Source organism: Schistocerca nitens, chromosome 2 (genome assembly GCF_023898315.1).
Source record: "Schistocerca nitens isolate TAMUIC-IGC-003100 chromosome 2, iqSchNite1.1, whole genome shotgun sequence".
Lineage (NCBI taxonomy): Eukaryota > Metazoa > Arthropoda > Insecta > Orthoptera > Acrididae > Schistocerca > Schistocerca nitens.
This window is the reverse complement of record NC_064615.1, coordinates 276,543,677-276,561,047: the sequence shown is the minus strand read 5'-3', so window position 1 is coordinate 276,561,047 and position 17,371 is coordinate 276,543,677. Positions and strand designations below refer to the sequence as shown.

Below are 17,371 nucleotides of genomic sequence, written 5' to 3'. Positions count from 1 at the left end.
ATCAGTAGGAGAGCACTACTATTTTTTGTAGCATTCAACCACTTCTCACATTTGAAGAAAAGCAGCGAATGGCGGACGGACTAAGTTTTTGTTTTATTTCCTTATTTAATTTAATATTTTGATTCTACGTATCTAGAAATTGAGAGAGTTAAAATTTTTCAATCCTTGTTTGATTTTTTACGTTTATTACAGGAAAGAATAGAAAAAAAACGAAAATCGGCTCTTTCAGGTACCGGTTATTTTGAGCGATTTTAAGTCAGGTTAAACTGGTGTAGAAAAGAGAGCGATATAGGCCTAACCGAAATCCTGTTGTTCCAGCGACAACCGCCATCCCTATCGTATGAGCACCCTTGTCGGCCCGTCGCACAAGACAGCGCACCTGCAACTTTCGGTTCGCGTCGCGCCCGGCGCTGCCCAGAGTTAACGGTAGGAGGCGCCAGATTAGCGGTGTCGCAGATAACTGCGGCGGCCCACCGGCTGGCGCGCTATATACCGCCGCTGGCCGCGCCGCGCGCCAGAGATGGAAGCGTGTCCGTGCCCGCGACCGCGCCCGCGCCAGGGCCGCCCGACATGCGCCTGCGCGCTCGCAGTCCTCGGTAAGTCGGGGGAACCCCCGTCACTTGCTGCTACTTGTTGCGCGCACTGCCTGCCGTCTGTCGTCTGTGGACGTGTTTCGTAACTGTTGCGCCGTCTTTTTATTGTGTTCGCGATCAGTTTTTCGCGAAAACTGACGCTGTTTTGCTTTATTCAGCTTGTGCGGTTTCGTAATCGTTTAATAACATGAGCGTTGCGCGACGTTGCAGGGAATTTCCGCATTGTTTTTTCGTATTCCTCTGCGAAGTTATTCGTTGGCGCTCAACCAGTGAGATGTGTAAACGAACAGGATTAACCTACATACATTTTAGACAGGATTTAAGTGTTGTGCATTGATCCTTATTTTACAGTGAGTTGTCACTGGCAGCTCCTTTAACTCCCAATGGAAGCTGGGGCGTCGCCACATCATTCCGTTGTTGGCTGTGTCTTTTGTAGCGTAGTAAGTCTTAACTGAAATACGTAAATAATCATAACCCATTCAGAATGAGATTTTCACTCTGCAGCGGAGTGTGCGCTGATATGAAACTTCCTGGCAGATTAAAACTGTGTGCCGGACCGAGACTAGAAATCGGGACCTGTGCCTTTTGCGGGCAGGTGCTCTACCAACTGAGCTACACAAGCACCAACTGAGCTACCAAGCTTGGGTAGCTCAGCTGTTAGAGCAGTTGCCCGCGAAAGGCACAGGTCCCGATTCGAGTCTCGGTCCGGCATACAGTTTTAATCTGCCAGGAAGTTTCATAAGACATTCAGTTTTATTCTCCTTTTAACTCTCGGTTTCGTATATTTCCACCGTCAGGTGGTCGTGCATGCTCCAAAGTTATGTGGATTTGCAGAGCGCTGATAAAACACGAATCCCATTCTGTGCTGGAGGCCTAATTCTTACAAAAGATTGTGGAAATATCACTAAAAGTGAATGGTTACAGTTATTTGTACGAGGCGTATTAGGGAGGTAAGGCTCGATTAGACGCAAAATGGAAACCACTGTGAAAATCCTATGGAACTTTGCACAGGTGTGTTGCGCAGTGTCTTTAGTGTGCCTGTCGATTGCTTCACGTCGCTCTTTTCAGTTCACAGCACAAAGTAATCACGTAGAAGTGCCTAAAACAGCAGTGTCTCCCGAGCGGCCTAAGGTGCTGCAGTCATGGACTGTGCGGCTAGTCCCGGCGGAGGTTCGAGTCCTCCCTCGGTCATGGGTGTATGTGTTTGTCCTTAGGATAATTTACGTTAAGTAGTGTGTAAGCTTAGGGTCTGATGACCTTAGCAGTTAAGTCCCATAAGATTTCACACACATTTGAACATTTTTTGAACAGTGTCTCCCACCAAGTATTGGATCTTGTGAGAGAGTCATCCTGAACTATGCAGCCCGTATAACATAAATGTCATGCGCCTTTTTCTGCAAGACAATTCTCAACCGCATGCTGCAGCGTTTTCGATGGAAAGTGTTTGATCACCCACAAAACAGCCCTTAATTGGCTCCCTCCGTTGTTCATCTCTGCTCACATAAACCGCTGGCTACGAAGACAACATTTTGGCACAAACAACTAAAGTCAGACCAGAGTACAGAATTGGCGGAAACGACAGGTAGCGTTCCTTTCTGTAAGGAGGGTACTGGAAAATTTGTACAACGTGTAAGTCGGAGCAGCGACCATTCAGAGAGATAAGTGGAAGGTGTGGCTAACTTTCGCGAATAAAAATTTTGACTTTCACTGTGGCTTCCATTTCGCGACCGATCGAACCTTACTTTCCGAACAGCCCACGTCTGTTGTAATTCATGTTCTTAACAGTCGCGCCTAGACCTAACCTGATCTTTGCATTGCCAAGCCCTGTCAGGCTTTCCGTTCTATAGCTCTCTCCCACATAATTTGAGATGTCTTTCATTCCAGTTAAGAACTTCTTTTGATACTGATTTTCCATCTTGCCTCATATTGAGTCAAATCTGTTCCCAATACTTCTCTTAACTCGATTCTCTATTACTCTCTCTTTATCAAACTTATAAGCGTGACTACTTAAATCCAAAATACGCCATTTCGTTCGATTTCCACGTTCCTTTTACGCTACACAAATATTTCCCAAGAAAGTCTGGATTGTTTTCTTTGTACTTCCAATGACTAACATTAGTAAATAATTAGTGATTCACCATTTCTGTCAAATGTTCAGAACTTCGTTTAGCTTTGAGAAGTACTGTATTTGCACAATGGACTCAGCTGTGTGAAGGCGCCTAGGGCAATGTTAACGAATGTCTCGAGTTGATTATAAGCTCAAGACCTTCACAGTGCAAAAATTATTCTGCAACAAGTTAAGATGCAACCAAGTCAGAAATGTTAACTACAGTAATTAAAGAATTAAGAAGCAACCAGTTCAGGTATGGTAACGAGGCGAACTAAATAACGGCTTTGTGTTCAGAATAGTTCCATTGTTTTGATACTACATTGTGGCAAACAGTATATTAGCATTAATGTTTTAAGCATTCTGCTACAAAGGAGGAAGTTTCCAACAGTATTAATAAGCACGAAACACTTACAACACGTGAACATGTGTACATTTTGTAATCTGCAGCAATTCAGAGCAAGTAAGGTTTTGCTACTCTTAAAGCAACAAATCCAACAGTCCTCAATATTGTTGGTCCTAGGATCGTAACTGCAAACTAACGGCATTTTACCCCTTCCAACAGACTGTATATATGTATGTGTGAATGTGAAACAGTTATGTATCTGTGTCTGTGTGTTTCAAATCGCAACTTGGTTGCGTTTGCCGGTTCTCAGGTGGGTGTAAGAAAAAGCCATCCTGTCCCGCTAGAACCACGAACAGGAAAGCAATACACGGTTCGAACCGACCTTCTGCTTCAAGACTATTTCACTTTCAACGAAAAAAAGGTGTTTGCTGACAACGTAAGCAGGGATTACCCCAGAAACTTCATATTGGCAAGATAAATCTATTCAGCGGTGATAATGTGACTGATAGCTGTTTTGATACTTATCGGTTTTCAATGTAAGAGGGATTCGCAACTTTAGCTGGTTGGAGAATAAACAGAAAAGGAAGAGACACGTATTAATAAGAAGAATCGCTCAGATTACTCCTTTCAGCGTGGAAAGAAACTAATATCTTTTTTTGTTTTTGGTTTACAGTAATGAAATTTGTTGAATGAAAATTTAATCCTGACGTCGCAATTAGGTTACAAAAGATCTTCATCAACACAGGGGCGCAATTCTTTTTTTGCGAGGAAAATACTGTTTTCTGTTGGTTGAGAAGGCACTTTTTTCTCCGTAAGAAATCGTATAGAAATAAAATGCTTGGAGTGTTAACAGTGATTGCCGTGGAGAAGTGTTTACACTGACCACTTGCGATCTTGTAAACGAGTTCGATTGCAACAAGTGTTATGTTTCGCTTTCGGCGACGTTTGAGCCGACAGTTCTCGCATCGTTATGTATGCAGCCCTAGATGTATGAGCCCTAGAACCGTGGTTAACGAGCCGTACAAGTAATTTATGCGTCATTAGAGGTCGTTTACCTTATGCCGCCCGGCGTGAAAATTGCACGAACAAGGGCCCGCAGCTGTTTTACGTGTTCATTGCTTGTTTACGGCCTCAAAGAAAACAAAGGCAAGAAGTATCGCTTTGCTCAGAATTAGGGTGATGGGTTCTGATGTGTCGCTGCTTTGGCGGCTTACCACATCGCTAACTGCTCCCCCAGGCACGGCGTCACTAGTCGTTAGTGGAGCAAGTGGAAATCGTTTTAGGCCTTTCCATCACAGAAAATTTTGGTATGTGGAATCGAAGGTGGGACTCACAGATCAGTAGCTATTTCCACAAACGCCAGAGACGCTACACGGATAAACGTACACACTAGTGATTAGAGCATTTATAGGGAGCGTTATCACGGCAAAAAAATCGACCAAACTCTACTTTACATGTACATGCACACTATGTGATCAAAAGTGTCCGCACACCTCTTGAGGTAGTACGCACTAGGCCAACGAACAACAGACACTGGATTCCGACAACGTTTGTCGTCAATGCGCTGGTGTTCGCTTCTCGTCCTCACGAAATGAAGAGCTTGGGAGGCCAAGGAATTCGGCCATGTGCAATCTCATTTGGCACTGGTAACTTTCCGACATTACTCGCGTTTTGTTTTTGATATGAAGTAGCGTCTTAATTACAATTTCACCGGCCGATATTATGCGAGAAGAAGAGTATTTATCAGTCGTCACTTGGTGCACATTTATTGCACTGCAAGAAGCTGATGATCAGAAAAAGAAGAAGAAGAAATCACGCTGGCAAATAGGTGCCCCCCGCCCTCCGTATACACTGATCAGCCAGAACATTAGGACCACCTACCTAATAGCCGCTAAGTCCACCATTGGCGCAGATAACAGCGGCGACGCGTCGTGGCATGGAAGCAATGAGGCCTTGGTAAGTCGTTGGAGCGAGCTGGCACCCCATCTGGACACAAAAGTCACCTAATTACCGTAAATCCCGGGGAAGGGGAAGGATGAACTCTGACGTCACGTTCAATCACATCCCAGATGTGTTCGATTGGGTTCAGATCTGGCGAGTTGGCGGGCCAGCACAACAATTGGAACTCGTCACTGTGTTCCTCGAACTACTCCGTCACACTCCTGGCCTTCTGACTTGGCGCAATGTCTTGCTGAAAAATGCCACTGCCGTCAGGAAACATGGTCGGCATGGAGTGTAAGTGGCCTGCAATCAGTGTACGATACTCCTAGGCCGTCATGAGGCCTTGCACGAGCGCCACTGGACCCATGGATGCCCACGTGAATGTTACCCTGATCATAATAGAGCCGCCGCCAGCTTGTCTACGTCTCACAGTACAGGTGCCAAGGAGTTGTTCCCCTGGAATATGACGGATTCGCGCCCTCCCATCGACATGTTGAAGAATCTATCGGGATTCACCACGCCATGCTACTCTTTGCCAATGCGCCAACGTCCAATAACGTTGGCCAACCTCCCATTTCAGTCGTAGTTACCAATGTCGTGGTGTTAACATTGGCACATGCATGGGTCATCGGCTGCGGAGCCCATTGTTAGGATTCTTAGGTGCACTGTGTGTTCAGACACACTTGTACTTTGCCCAGCACTAAAGTCTGATGTAAGTTCCGCCACAGTTCCCCGCCTGTCCAGTTTTACCAGTCTGCCCAACCGACGACGTTCGACGTCTATAATGGGGGGTGGCCGCCCAACGCCACGACCTCTGGACGTTGTTTCACACTGGTTTAGCCACCTGTTAAAGACACTCATCATAGCAATCCTCGAACACTCGACAAAGCGTGCAGTTTCCAAAATGCTCTTGCCGAGTCCCCGGGCCATCACAATCTGCCCTCGGTCAAACTCGAATAGATCGCGCCTTCCCCATTCTGCACACGGACAGCACGGTCACTGATACTACATGCACTGATACTACATGTCTCCGAAAGAACAGATACTGTCTTCATATAGTTAAGGCTAACCGGCCATTGACCTTCTTCTTCTGTGCTGGATGCACACGCCTTGCCCGAACTGTTATGGGACTCGATAAGATAGTCTGCCGCGAGTAATGAGTGTAATGGGCAGGGGCACTACTAATGTAGTGTGTGAACATTAAGTTGGGAATGTGGGTCTCACGGGGAGCGTGTAAGGGATAAATCTCTGCCGTCGCATTATCCTCTGTGCCCTCGGTGGCTCAGATGGATGCCGGCCGCTGTGGCCGAGCGGTTCTAGACGCTTCAGTCCGGAACCGCACAGCTGCTACGGTCGCAGGTTCGATTCCTTCCTCGGGCATGGATGTGTATGATGTTCTTATGTTAGTTAGGTTTGTTGTTGTTGTTGTTGTGGTCTTCAGTCCTGAGACTGGTTTGATGCAGCTCTCCATGCTACTCTATCCTGTGCAAACTTCTTCATCTCCCAGTACCTACTGCAAACCTACATCCTTCTGAATCTGCTTAGTGTATTCATCTCTTGGTCTCCCTCTACGATTTTTACCCTCCACGCTGCCCTCCAATACTAAATTGGTGATCCCTTGATGCATCAGAACATGTCCTACCAACCGATCCCTTCTTCTGGTCAAGTTGTGCCACAAACTTCTCTTCTCCCCAATCCTATTCAATACTTCCTCATTAGTTATGTGATCTACCCATCTAATCTTCAGCATTCTTCTGTAGCACCACATTTCGAAAGCTTCTATTCTCTTCTTGTCCAAACTATTTATCGTCCACGTCTCACTTCCATACATGGCTACATTCCATACAAATACTTTCAGGAATGACTTCCTGACACTTAAATCTATACTCGATGTAAACAAATTTCTCTTCTCCAGAAAAGCTTTCCTTGCCATTGCCAGTCTACATTTTATATCCTCTCTACTTCGACCATCATCAGTTACTTTGCTCCCCAAATAGCAAAACTCCTTTACTACGTTAAGTGTCTCATTTCCTAATCTAATTCCCTCAGCATCACCCGACTTAATTCGACTACATTCCATTATCCTCGTTTTGCTTTTGTTGATGTTCGTCTTGTATCATCCTTTCAAGACACTGTCCATTCCATTCAACTGCTCTTCCAAGTCCTTTGCTGTCTCTGACAGAATTACAATGTCATCGGCGAACCTCAAAGTTTTTATTTCTTCTCCATGGATTTTAATACCTACGCCGAATTTTTCTTTTGTTTCCTTTACTGCTTGCACAATATACAGATTGAATAACATCGGGGAGAGGCTAAAACCCTGTCTTACTCCCTTCCCAACCACTGCTTCCCTTTCATGTCCCTCGACTCTTATAACTGCCATCTGTTTTCTGTACAAATTGTAAATAGCCTTTCGCTCCCTGTATTTTACCCCTGCCACCTTTAGAATTTGAAAGAGAGTACTCCAGTCAAATTTGTCAAAAGCTTTCTCTAAGTCTACAAATGCTAGAAACGTAGGTTTGCCTTTCCTTAATCTTTCTTCTAAGATAAGTCGTAAGGTCAGTATTGCCTCACGTGTTCCAGTATTTCTACGGAATCCAAACTGATCTTCCCCAAGGTCGGCTTCTACTAGTTTTTCCATTCGTCTGTAAAGAATTCGTGTTAGTATTTTGCAACTGTGGCTTATTAAACTGATTGTTCGGTAATTTTCACATCTGTCAACACCTGCTTTCTTTGGGATTGGAATTATTATATTTTCTTGAAGTCTGAGGGTATTTCGCCTGTCTCATACATCTTGCTCACCAGATGGTAGAGTTTTGTCACGACTGGCTCTCCCAAGGCCATCAGAGTTCCAATGGACTGTTGTCTACTCCGGGGGCCTTGTTTCGACTCAGGTCTTTCAGTGCTCTGTCAAACTCTTCACGCAGTATCGTATCTCCCATTTCATCTTCATCTACATCCTCTTCCATTTCCATAATATTGTCCTCAAGTACATCGCCCTTGTATAGACCCTCTATATACTCCTTCCACCTTTCTGCTCTCCCTTCTTTGCTTAGAACTGGGTTTCCATCTGAGCTCTTGATGTTCATGCAAGTGGTTCCCTTATCTCCAAAGGTCTCTTTAATTTTTCTGTAGGCAGTATCTATCTTACCCCTAGTGAGATAAGCCTCTACATCCTTACATTTGTCCTCTAGCCGTCCCTGCTTAGCCATTTTGCACTTCCTGTCGATCTCATTTTTGAGACGTTTGTATTCCTTTTTGCCTGCTTCATTTACTGCATTTTTATATTTTCTCCTTTCATCAATTAAATTCAATATTTCTTCTGTTACCCAAGGATTTCTACTAGCCCTCGTCTTTTTACCTACTTGATCCTCTGCTGCCTTCACTACTTCATCCCTCAAAGCTACCCATTCTTCTTCTGCTGTATTTCTTTCCCCCATTCCTGTCAATTTTTCCCTTATGTTCTCCCTGAAACTCTGTACAACCTCTGGTTCTTTCAGTTTATCCAGGTCCCATCTCCTTAAATTCCCACCTTTTTGCAGTTTCTTCAGTTTTAATCTACAAGTCATAACCAATAGATTGTGGTCAGAGTCTACATCTGCCCCGGAAAATGTCTTACAATTTAAAACCTGGTTCCTAAATCTCTGTCTTAGCATTACATAATCTATCTGATACCTTCTAGTATCTCCAGGTTTCTTCCATGTATACAACCTTCTTTCATGATTCTTAAACCAAGTGTTAGCTATGATTAAGTTGTGCTCTGTGCAAAATTCTAGCAGGCGGCTTCCTCTTTCATTTCTTAGCCCCAATCCATATTCACCTACTACGTTTCCTTCTCTCCCTTTTCCTACTACCGAACTCCAGTCACCCATGACTATTAAATTTTCATCACCCTTCACTATCTGAATAATTTCTTTTATTTCATCATACATTTCTTCAATTTCTTCGTCATCTGCAGAGCTAGTTGGCATATAAACTTGTGGGCTTGGTATCTATCTTGGCCACAATAATGCGTTCACTATGCTGTTTGTAGTAGCTTACCCGCATTCCTATTTTCCTATTCATTATTAAACCTACTCCTGCATTACCCCTTTTTGATTTTGTGTTTACAACCCTGTAGTCACCTGACCAGAAGTCTTGTTCCTCCTGCCTCCGAACTTCACTAATTCCCACTATATCTAACTTGAACCTATCCATTTCCCTTTTTAAAATTTCTAGCCTACCTGCCCGATTAAGGGATCTGACATTCCACGCTCCGATCCGTAGAACGCCAGTTTTCTTTCTCCTGATAACGACATCCTCTTGAGCAGTCCCCGCCCGGAAATCCGAATGGGGGACTATTTTACCTCCGGAATATTTTACCCAAGAGGACGCCATCATCATTTAATTATACAGTAAAGCTGCATGCCCTCGGGAAAAATTACGGCCGTAGTTTCCCCTTGCTTTCAGCCGTTCGCAGTACCAGCACAGCAAGGCCGTTTTGGTTAATGTTACAAGGCCAGATCAGTCAATCATCCAGACTGTTGCCCTTGCAACTACTGAAAAGGCTGCTGCCCCTCTTCAGGAACCACACGTTTGTCTGGCCTCTCAACAGATACCCCTCCGTTGTGGTTGCACCTACGGTACGGCTATCTGTATCACTGAGGCACGCAAGCCGCCCCACCAACGGCAAGGTCCATGGTTCATGGGGGGTAGTTCTAAGTCTAGGGAACTGATGACCTCAGATGTTAAGTCCCATAGTGCGTAGAGCCATTTGAACCATTTCAAAATGGGTTCAGTTACTGATCATGGTACAAATTTGCCGGCACGGTAGCTCAGCGTGTTCGGTCAGAGGGTTAGCTGCCCTAAAAAAAAATAGAAGATGGATAGAGCGTCTACCATGCAAGCAGGAGATTTCGGGTTGGAGACCCGGTCGGGGCACACATTTTCATCTGTACCCGTTGGTGTATATCAACGCCTGTCGACAGCTTAGGGTCTTTATTTAATTATCATTTCATTGCCTGAACAGTGCCTTGTTGGGAAGCCTGACGCATCCCTTTTTGCTCAATTTCAGACACTCCATGAAGGACAATTCTCGGAGAGAAATAGCAGAATTCGCGGGAAGAACGTGTTAGAAAAGTATTATAAATGATCGGTTTAAGCGTATTGTTTACTAGTTTATTTTCAGGCAAATAATGTTTGTTACAATAAACAAAAGTAAGTTTATTTTTAGCATTGTTCCACTTATTGTTCAGTTATTATTGTATTAATGGAGAGTACACAGAGTGACTATCACAACCTGATGTATATTATACAATTTATAGCAATATGCGTACGTATTAAAAAGATATTCAGAAACACTAGGAAGTCCGAAGCCTACTGAATCTTATTTTACTTTGCCAGAGTGTTATCCCCGCACGTGCACGGCTGCGGAAGTTGTTTGTAAATGAATCTCGCACAGAAAATCGATCAGCATGTGCATAACAACCACTCCTTGCAAAGTGTCCAAGATTTTCTGTGGGTAGTGGTTCATTTCTATTTAATTCAAAATAAGACTCGTTATTTTTCCCTAAGAATTCATCTCTAAGATACTGTAGAAACAGCAAGCAACCAATTATCAGTCGTTTCTGGTGTTAGACTGTTCGGCGAATAAAGTATCCGAAATATTTGACATAACAGAGAGAAGGCATCTTCAGAAACTCTACGACATCTTGAAAGACGGTTGTTAAACATAGCGTGTTTTGTTAGTACTACCAGTTCGACAAGATGTAACAAACTGCCTCGTCGCCTACAAATATATGTGGCACTAGTACGTCCGAGAAGCTTAGTAGGCGGAGAAGACACTACATCACTTGCACATAATTTCCCGACATTATTTATGTCAAAAACGGCACTGTCGCCTTCCTTCCCGTATGACCAGACGTCAATGAAAATTAATTTGTAGTTCGCGACAGCAACAGCAAGAACAACAACAGAGGAAAAAGTGTTTGTAATTGTAATACAAGCAGCCTGATTGCGCAGGGGAAAAATTCGGACATGTTTTCCGTGTTCTTCTTGATATCTTGATTGACGTTATCGAGGATATAGTTGAAGTGGACTGTGTTCAAGCTGAAATACTTCCGAAATTTCTGGCGATTGATGAGTTGCTCAAAGCAACCTTCTTCAGTTCTTGTTCGAAAAACCGGCTGTTTCAACGTTTCCCTCGCACAGCAGTCGTTGAATTTCCTCATCCTCAACTTCTTCCAACATTGAGACAACAAATCGCGCTCTCTCGGCCTCTTGGTACAGACACAGGTCAACTAATGGTGCGTTTACACCTGTGCGCCTTGCGCCAAGAGACCGCTACGGTCGCAGGTTCGAATCCTGCCTCGGGCATGGATGTGTGTGATGTCCTTAGGTTAGTTAGGTTCAAGTAGTTCTAAGTTCTAGGGGACTGATGACCTCAGAAGTTAAATGCCATAGTGCTCAGAGCCATTTGAACCATTTTTGAACCTTGCGCCAAGTCGCCGTGCGATTCTGCTTGCCCCACTCGCAAGTAGAGTCACGCGTGTAGGTGCACGCCTCTTCCTCAACATGTGCGTGCGAGTGGTTCCAATCACACTTGTGTTCACACCGCATCTAGGCAAGCCACAGCCGCACCGCGACTACACAGATACTCCGCAAGCCACCGCACGCTGCTTAGTGGAAGGTACCCTGTATCACTAGTAGCCATTTTTTCCTTGTTCCACTCGCAAAAGGAGCGAAGGGAAAAACGACTGTCTGTATGCCTCCGTATGAGCCCTAATTTCTCGTATCTTATCTGTCGTGATCCTATATTGGCGGCAGTAGAATCGTCCGGCATTCAGTTTCAAATGTCAGTTTCCAAAATTTTCTCAACTGTGTTTCTCGAAAAGGATGTCGCCTTCCCTCCAGGGATTCCCGTTTGAGTTCGCGAAGCATCTCCGTTGGCACTTACGTGTTGTTCAAACCCAACGGTAACAAATCTAGCAGCCCGCCTCTGAATTACTTCGATGTCTTCCTTCAATCCCAACTGGTACTCAAGAATAGCTCGCACCAGCGTCCTATCCTTTACAGGTGAATCACTCTTGCCTAAGATTCTCCCAGTAAAGCGAAGGCGTCCATCCCCCTTCCCAAGGAAAGTTCTCACGCACTCATTCCGTCTCATACTGCTTTGCAACGTTACGCCATATATTTGAACGACTTAACGGTGCAAACTGGACAGTAGTAATACTGTATCCAAACATTGCACGTTTGTTCTTCCTCCCTATCCGCATTAACTTAAATTTTTCCTCATTTAGCGCTACCCGCCATTCATCACACCGACTGGAAATTTTGTCACCTTGTATCCTCCTACAGTCACTCAACTTCGACACCTTACCGTACACCACGGTATCATCAGCAAACAACCGCAGATTGCTGCCCACCCTATCCGCCAAATCATTTATGTGTATAAGAAGAACGGCGGTTCTGTCACACTTCCCTGGGGCACTCCGGACGATACCCTTGTCTCTGATGATCACTAGCCATCGAGGACAACATACTGGGCTCTATTATTTGACACGTCTTCGAGCCAATCACATATCAGCGAACTTATTCCATATGCTCGTACCTTCTTAAACAGCCGACAGTGGGGCACCGTGGCAAATGGTTTCCGGAAATCTAGAAATATGGAATCTGCCTGTTCACTTACATCCATGGTTCTTAATATATCATGTGAGAAAAGGGCAAGTTGAGTTTTCGCGCAAGGGATGCCTTTTAAAACCATGCTGATTCATGGATGTAAGCTTCTCAGTCTCAGAAAAAAAATTATTATATTCGAACTGAGAACATGTTCAAGGATTCTATAGCAAACAGACGTCAGGAATATTGGTCTGTAATTTTGTGGGTCCGTTCTTTTACCCTTCTTATATACTGAGGCGCATGCGCCTTTTTCCAGTCGCTTGGGAATTTGTACCGAGCGAGAGAAAAATTCAAATGGCTCTAAGCACCATGGAACTTAACATCGGAGGTCATCAGTCCCCGAGACTTAGAACTAATTAAACCTAACTAACCTTAGAACTACTTAAACCTAACTAACCTAAGGGCATCACACACATCCATGCCCGAGGCAGGGTTCGAACCTGCTACCGTAGCAGCAGCACGGTTTAGGACTGAAGTGCCTAGAACCGCTCGGCCACAGCGGTAACAGCCTCGTCTGTTGACTGCCAGAGTCCGCCGACAGTTGAAGAGGGTCGTAATGTGTAATAAAGAGACACCTATCCAGACCATCGCACAAGAACTCCAGACTGCATCAGGATCCACTGCAATTACTATGACATTTAAGCGGAAGGTGAGAAAACTTATTTCATGGTCGAGCGGCTGCTCATAAGCCACACATCACGCCGGTAAATGCCAGACGACGCCTCGCTTGGTGTAGGAAGCGTAAAAATTGGACGATTGGACAGTGGAAAAACGTTGTCTGGAGTGACGAATCACGGTACACAATGTGGCGATCCGATGACAGGATGTTGGTATGGCGAATGCCCGGTGAACGTCATCTGCTAGCATGTGTAGTGGTTCAAATGGCTCCAAGTACTATGGGACTTAACATCTGAGGTCATCAGTCCCCTAGGCCTAGAACTACTTACACCTAACTAACCTAAGGACATCACACACATCCATGCCCGAGGCAGGATTCGAACCTGCGACCGTAGCAGCAGCGCAGTTCCGGACAGAAGCGCTTAGAACCGCTCCGTCACAGCGGGCGAGGGATTAGCAATAAATGCACTATTTGTACAATCGAACTGGGTTTCGTAAGGCGCAGATGTGTAAACGCACATTAACTCGGTGCTGCTGACGCTTTATAGGAATCGCCAGCCTTGCGTCGGCCGCACAATGTCAGAAGCATAACGGCAGACGCTGCATAGGAATCCCACCTACAGTTAACGATTGCGAACATTTTACTACCTGTCACGTGTTATCGTCAGTGTTGGCTTCCTTACGCTACAGTACATTGTGTCCGCGGGTAAGTGCCGTTAGTATAGGCTACTCGCCATACGGCCCTGTGCGCATGCGCTAACCCCCCGACCGCGTGCGATCGGCAGTGCAGTAGGCGCCGGCCTCGCTGCCTGGGTGCCCACACGTCAGCCTTTTACCCACCCTTTGCCAGTGCGCCCGCTGTGCACCACTGGCGGGCACGCGAGCCGCATTCCGCGCTAATTGATGGCGATGCCGCTTAGATCTGAACTGATGTAGGCTTGTGTCACCTTCGACGCTGTAGCACGCGGGAAGCCCAGTGCTTGCGCAGTTTCGAATACGAGAGTGTCCCTTTCTTCGGGCTACCTAAATCTGGTCTCGATCGACTGCGCTGATATCAGTGTCTTCCCCACTACTGCGTCGTTGCCTCACCAACCGCCAGCATAAGAGACTCATGACATGACTTACGTGGCTTGCCAAATTATTCTTTTGAGGCCTGCTCGGTCTCCCAATACAACGGAGTGGTTATTAAATTGTTCTATTCCACTATGTAGACTTAGAGAAATCTTTTGACAATGTTGACTGGAATACTCTCTTTCAAATTCTGAAGGTGGCAGTGGTAAAATACAAGGAGCGAAAGGCTATTTACAATTTGTACAGAAACCAGATGGCAGTTATAAGAGTCGAGGGGCATGAAGGGAAGCAGTGGTTGGGAAAGGAGTGAGACAGGGTTGTAGCCTCTCCCCGATGTTATTCAATCTGTATATTCAGCAGGCAGTAAAGGAAACAAAAGAAAAATTCGGAGAAGGTATTAAAATTCATGGAGAAGAAGTAAAAACTTTGAGGTTCGCCGATGACATTGTAATTGTGTCAGAGACAGCAAAGGACTTGGAAGAGCAGTTGAACGGAATGGACAGTGTCTTGAAAGGAGGATATAAGATGAACATCAACAAAAGCAAAACGAGGATAATGGAATGTAGTCAAATTAAATCGGGTGATGCTGAGGGGATTAGATTAGGAAGTGAGACACTTAAAGTAGTAAAGGAGTTTTGATATTTAGGGAGTAAAATAACTGATGATGGTCGAAGTAGAGAGGATATAAAATGTAGACTGGCAACGGCAAGGAAATCGTTTCTGAAGAAGAGAAATTTGTTAACATCTAGTATAGATTTAAGTGTCAGGAAGTCGTTTCTGAAAGTATTTGTATGGAGTGTAGCCATGTATGGAAGTGAAACATGGACGATAACCAGTTTGGACAAGAAGAGAATAGAAGCTTTCGAAATGTGGTGCTACAGAAGAATGCTGAAGATAAGGTGGGTAGATCACGTAACCAATGAGGAGGTATTGAATAGGATTGGGGAGAAGAGAAGTTTGTGGCACAACTTGACTAGAAGAAGGGATCGGTTGGTAGGAAATGTTTTGAGGCATCAAGGGATCACAAATTTAGCATTGGAGGGCAGCGTGGAGGGTAAAAATCGTAGAGGGAGACCAAGAGATGAATACACTAAGCAGATTCAGAAGGATGTAGGTTGCAGTAGTTACTGGGAGATGAAGAAGCTTGCACAGGATAGAGTAGCATGGAGAGTTCCATCAAACCAGTCTCAGGACTGAAGACCACAACAACCACAACAACAACATTTCACCACGGGAGCGTGGAAAGAATGGCTGTTTCTACTTCTGTGTGCTAGCTTTTAATTGTCTAATCTTACGTTTGTGACGTGTGTGGGATATATACGCAGGGGGTTGTAGGGTAGCCTCCTATTTGTACTCTACACCCCAAAGTTCATGCGTGTTTCTAAGTAAGCCACAGATAGATGTACGGTTTCTTTCTTCGAGTGCCTGGTGTAATCTACCCCCTCCTTCCTGCTTCCAACTATAGTCCGCATTACAAAATGTATTTTATGAAGATTTGAGACGAGCAAAGATTACAATAAACTTTCTAGTTTACTTAAGTTTGTCATGTTGAGTTGACTCTTGTTGTCCTTTTCTAGGGGTCTGATTCTTGAAGCTGAAAACCTCACATTTTAGGTCCCCACAGTTGGATTGCACTAAGTAAATTTGAAGATGGTTGTAGCAGAATTTTTGTCTTTATGTGAATATATTTTCTCACATTTTAGTATATCATACACTCTTTTGATTTTTCACACCAACAAAGCCGAAATTACATTGTTCGCACAAAAATACAAGGGTTGTCCAGAAAGTAAGTTCCGATCGCTCGCGAAATGTAAACCATTGGTAAAATCCGATAAAGTTTTGCACAGATGTGTTGGGCAGTGTCTCTAGTATGCCCGTCGATCGTGTCGCTTCGCTCTTTTCAGTGAGCACGTAAAGATGCGTAGTGAATAGCGTCTCCTGCCAAGTATGAGGGCCTGGTTAGAGATTTCCCCTATGTCATGCAGCCCACATAACCCAACTGTCGAGCAGTTCCTTCTTCTTGCCAATTCTTGACCGCAGACTGCAGGGGCAATGAAGACGCTCCTGCAGCGTTTCCGATGAGAAGTGTTTGATCACCCACAATACAGTCCGTAATTGGCTCCCCCTGAGTCTCATCTCTGCTCACAAGCAATATTTACAGAGATATCATCAGTTTATTGTGGCTGACAAACAGCAAGTCGCTAGAACACAAACTAATTCATACGTAAAATGATCACATTACGCAGATTTCATAGAGGTGCTTCGTTTAAATGATGTACATTGGCCGCAAATGCGTATTAAATTTCAGTCGCGAACCAAGGATCGTAACTTCGGAAAAACCGTTCATCAAGCATGTTTTGCGGACAGCGCTGTACTTTTACTACTATGCCAGCTCAGAAAACGCCTGTCCTAATGTCTGCGAGAGGTAGGCACACAGATAATTATCGAAGCGGGATTGGCCAAATTGCCTTTGCTATCTGTAGGCCACGATTCCGCACCTATTGAAATGTATGAAACGATAATTAAATGAAGACCCTAAGCTGTCGACAGGCGTTGATATACATCAACGGGTACAGTTGAAAATGTGTGTCCCGATCGGGACTCGAACCTGGGATCTCCTGCTTACATGGCAGACGCTCTGTCCATCTGAGCCACCGAGGGAACAGAGGATAGTGCGACTGCAGGGATTTATCTCTGGCACGCTCCCCGTGAGACCCACATTCCCAACATAATGTCCACACACTACAATCGTAGTGCCCCTGCCCATTACACTCATTACTCGCGGCAGACAATGTTACCGAGTCCTGTAAGAGTTCGGGCAATGCGTTTTGATACAGCACAGAAGAAGAAGGTCAATGGCCGGTTAGCCTTAACTATATGAAGATGGTATCTGTTCTTTCGGACATGTCCGAAAGAACAGATACCATCTTCATATACTGAAATGTACGTCTTAGAGGGGGTGGACAAAAATATGGGAATATAAAAAAACATTATGCAGTACTCAGCTTCATACGCTGCAAGAAAACCGCTGGCGAT

The 17,371-nt window shown here is 44.8% G+C and overlaps 1 protein-coding gene across 1 annotated transcript in view; it reads left to right on the top strand.

Moving 5' to 3' along the window:
* The first annotated feature begins 520 nt into the window (after positions 1–520).
* Positions 521–17,371, top strand: part of LOC126234982 (xaa-Pro aminopeptidase ApepP-like) — a 241,482-nt gene continuing 224,631 nt past the window's right edge. The window contains exon 1 of the mRNA XM_049943721.1: positions 521–596. Coding sequence (XP_049799678.1) covers positions 521–596 — 76 coding nt within the window. The remainder of the gene's footprint in view (positions 597–17,371) is intronic.